The 2583-nt window shown below is 45.9% G+C and overlaps 1 protein-coding gene across 2 annotated transcripts in view; it reads right to left on the bottom strand.

Annotated features, from left to right (window-relative positions):
• Positions 1–157: 157 nt before the first annotated feature.
• Positions 158–2583, bottom strand: part of LOC116968736 (unconventional myosin-Ib-like) — a 32824-nt gene continuing 30398 nt past the window's right edge. For both annotated transcript variants that reach the window (XM_033015540.1, XM_033015541.1), the window contains 2 exons: positions 2237–2364; positions 158–803 (listed from right to left, as the gene is read on the bottom strand). In XM_033015540.1, the coding sequence (XP_032871431.1) occupies positions 680–803; positions 2237–2364 (252 nt within the window). In that variant the 3' untranslated portion in view covers positions 158–679. The remainder of the gene's footprint in view (positions 804–2236; positions 2365–2583) is intronic.

Genomic DNA, 2583 nt, shown 5'->3' with positions numbered 1-2583 from the left:
CTGATTGTTTTGGTGTCCTGTGAACCTGATAAAGAGTACTGTAGTTTTAAACATTATAACTTGTCATGTGCTGGATGCGTACATTAGTCTGAAACAAAACACAAAGCTAGTTCAAATCTTTAATCTGCAATTCAGCAAAGGAGTTTACATAGTTCAGCAAAATTAAGAATATTTTCAGTTCCACCCTCCCAGATGTTTGTTAAAAAAATCATTTCATTCGTCTTCATTCCTAGCCTGTTGTTTGAGGGAGAAACATTTTTGTTTGATTTGGTTTCCACATCCCAACAGCAAACTAAACTGGGTTGAGTCTGATTCTGTGAGGCAGTATGAACTGGAATAAGGGCCCAGAAAGTGCAGCTCTTTCATGGTAAAGGTACCAGTCCTTGCCTAACCTGGGTTTGAAATGGTTAATCAGAATTTACAGCAAGGAGCTGTCAAATTTCTCAGGGTAGGAGTATTGCAACCCCCAGTCCCTGGTCACAAGGGAATTATACATTGTAGAACTGTGTACCGTGGATTTTTTTCTTTTGAGTTTCCATATGAATTAATGCACATGTTTGTGATCAGTGATCACAACGATTATTTCAAACTTGTTTTAAAATTGCTGTCACTTCAAGACCTCGTGCGTTAACGTTTCCACAACCCTGGCTGGAGGTAGGTCATCGAGGCACTAGACTGGTTAAGGAACATGGACCTCCAATAGGCGGCTGTTTATCTTCTTGCACACTGGACCATTTCCGTTCCCGTTAGTTACCTTCACAAACTTCACAGAGACAGTGTCTTTACTGAACCTAACAGAAAGTCTGCAGGGAAGAAAATAGCACAGTAAACCCTTTTTATAACGGACCATATATTGCCGATTGTCCATTATAGCTGATTCAGGTATTATCATTGTTTGTGGTTGACACAAAGAACTGCAGATGCTGGTTAATACACAAAGTGCTGGAGTAACTCAGCAGGTCAGGCAGAATCACTGGAGAACATGGATAGATGACATTGGAATCCTTCTTCAGACTGATTCAGTTGGCTGAGTTACTCCAGCACTTTGTGTCATTTCACCTTAAAACTAGGCACCGATGCTGTTGGTGAGCACCAGCGAGCCCTTCTACACCGGTCAACACGGCTGTTGCTGTGGCACGCCTGGTAACCCTGCCGAAAACCCTCAACAACAGGATGTGCTTGGTTGCCGTGGGGCTCCCTTCCCTCTCACCTGCTGCCGCTTCCAAGGTGGAGTATGTTGGCGAGTCTGGGAGAGAGGAGGAGGGGAGAGGCCGAGTGGATAAAGTGAAGGAAGAAGCAGCAGCAGGTGAGAGGGGAGGGAGCATCACAGTGACACTTTGTCGGTGGTGGCATTAGCCTGAAGAAAGCACTGTCCCCCGGAGCTACGTGAGTCGCAACAGTGGCTGCTTCAACTGGACCATGCGGGGGGTGAAGAAGGGCTTCCTGCTGCACCTTGTGAGTTGGGTAGGGGCCCTCGGAAGCCGGGGCCCAGCGGTCGGGGAGGTGGTGCCAGTCGGGGGTCCGTCTACTATAACTAACATCCATTATAAAGGGATCCATTCAAGCAAGAGTTTACTGTATTGCACGTTATACTGTCACACCAGCAAGGTTGAGCTAGTCTTTAATTCTGTTTCTATATCTGTATTTCATAGCATCTGTACGTCTAGTAATTGCCAGTCCCTGCCTTGGGCATGTAGGAGAAGCTTTTTCCTGCATCCAATGGGTTCCCCCTGCAACATGGAGTGAGCTTCACTCTCCGTCTGACCCTGGCTTGTGTGGAGGGAACATCACTCTGTTTGACCTGTCTTGTATGAGACAGTGCAGAAGCAGCGAAGCAGGTTGCTATTTAACCCTTGCTAGCCTGCCCTGGATGTCTGTGACAGCACAGCATGGAGGAAGACAAAAGTGCTGGAGAAACTCAGTGGGTGCAGCAGCATCTATGGAGCGAAGGAAATAGGCAACGTTTTGGGCCGAAACCCAAAAGGAAATAGGCAACGTTTCGAGCCGAAACGTTGCCTTTTTCCTTCGCTCCATAGATGCTGCTGCACCCGCTGAGTTTCTCCAGCACTTTTGTCTACCGTCGATTTTCCAACATCTGCAGTTCCTTCTTAAACACAGCATGGAGGAAGCTTTACCTTGTATCTTACCCAATACCACAAGTTGTTTCATTCCTCAATACTAAGAGCTCGGAAAAAAAATGCAAACAGCGGAAATTAAATAGTGTGCAACGACTCACTCATCCTGTATCTTCACATTTATCTCCCTCTGGTTGTCCTCATGTACGGCACGATGCAATTTAGTGGCGAGTTCCACAAGATGATTACTGCTTAACAGGAAGTCTCCCTTCGCTCCGACATGAGAGTTCTGTAAAATTAATTTGCCTTTTTAGTCTGTTCAAAACGGTAAAGTCCCTCAGTAGTCTTGGATCTTATTCCAAAAACGGATGCTTTGTTTTCCTGCACCGAACCTGCCTTCATGGCATAATAAAGATAACACAGTTACTGCATTCAAACATCTCAATGCTTCCAGCCACAGCCCATGCTCAGCATTGGTACCCACTGTAACATCAGCATGTTGTCTCTA

This window comes from Amblyraja radiata, chromosome 46, assembly GCF_010909765.2.
Source record: "Amblyraja radiata isolate CabotCenter1 chromosome 46, sAmbRad1.1.pri, whole genome shotgun sequence".
Taxonomy (NCBI): domain Eukaryota; kingdom Metazoa; phylum Chordata; class Chondrichthyes; order Rajiformes; family Rajidae; genus Amblyraja; species Amblyraja radiata.
The sequence above is the reverse complement of the archived record's forward strand: the minus strand, read 5'-3'. Positions and strand labels throughout refer to the sequence as shown.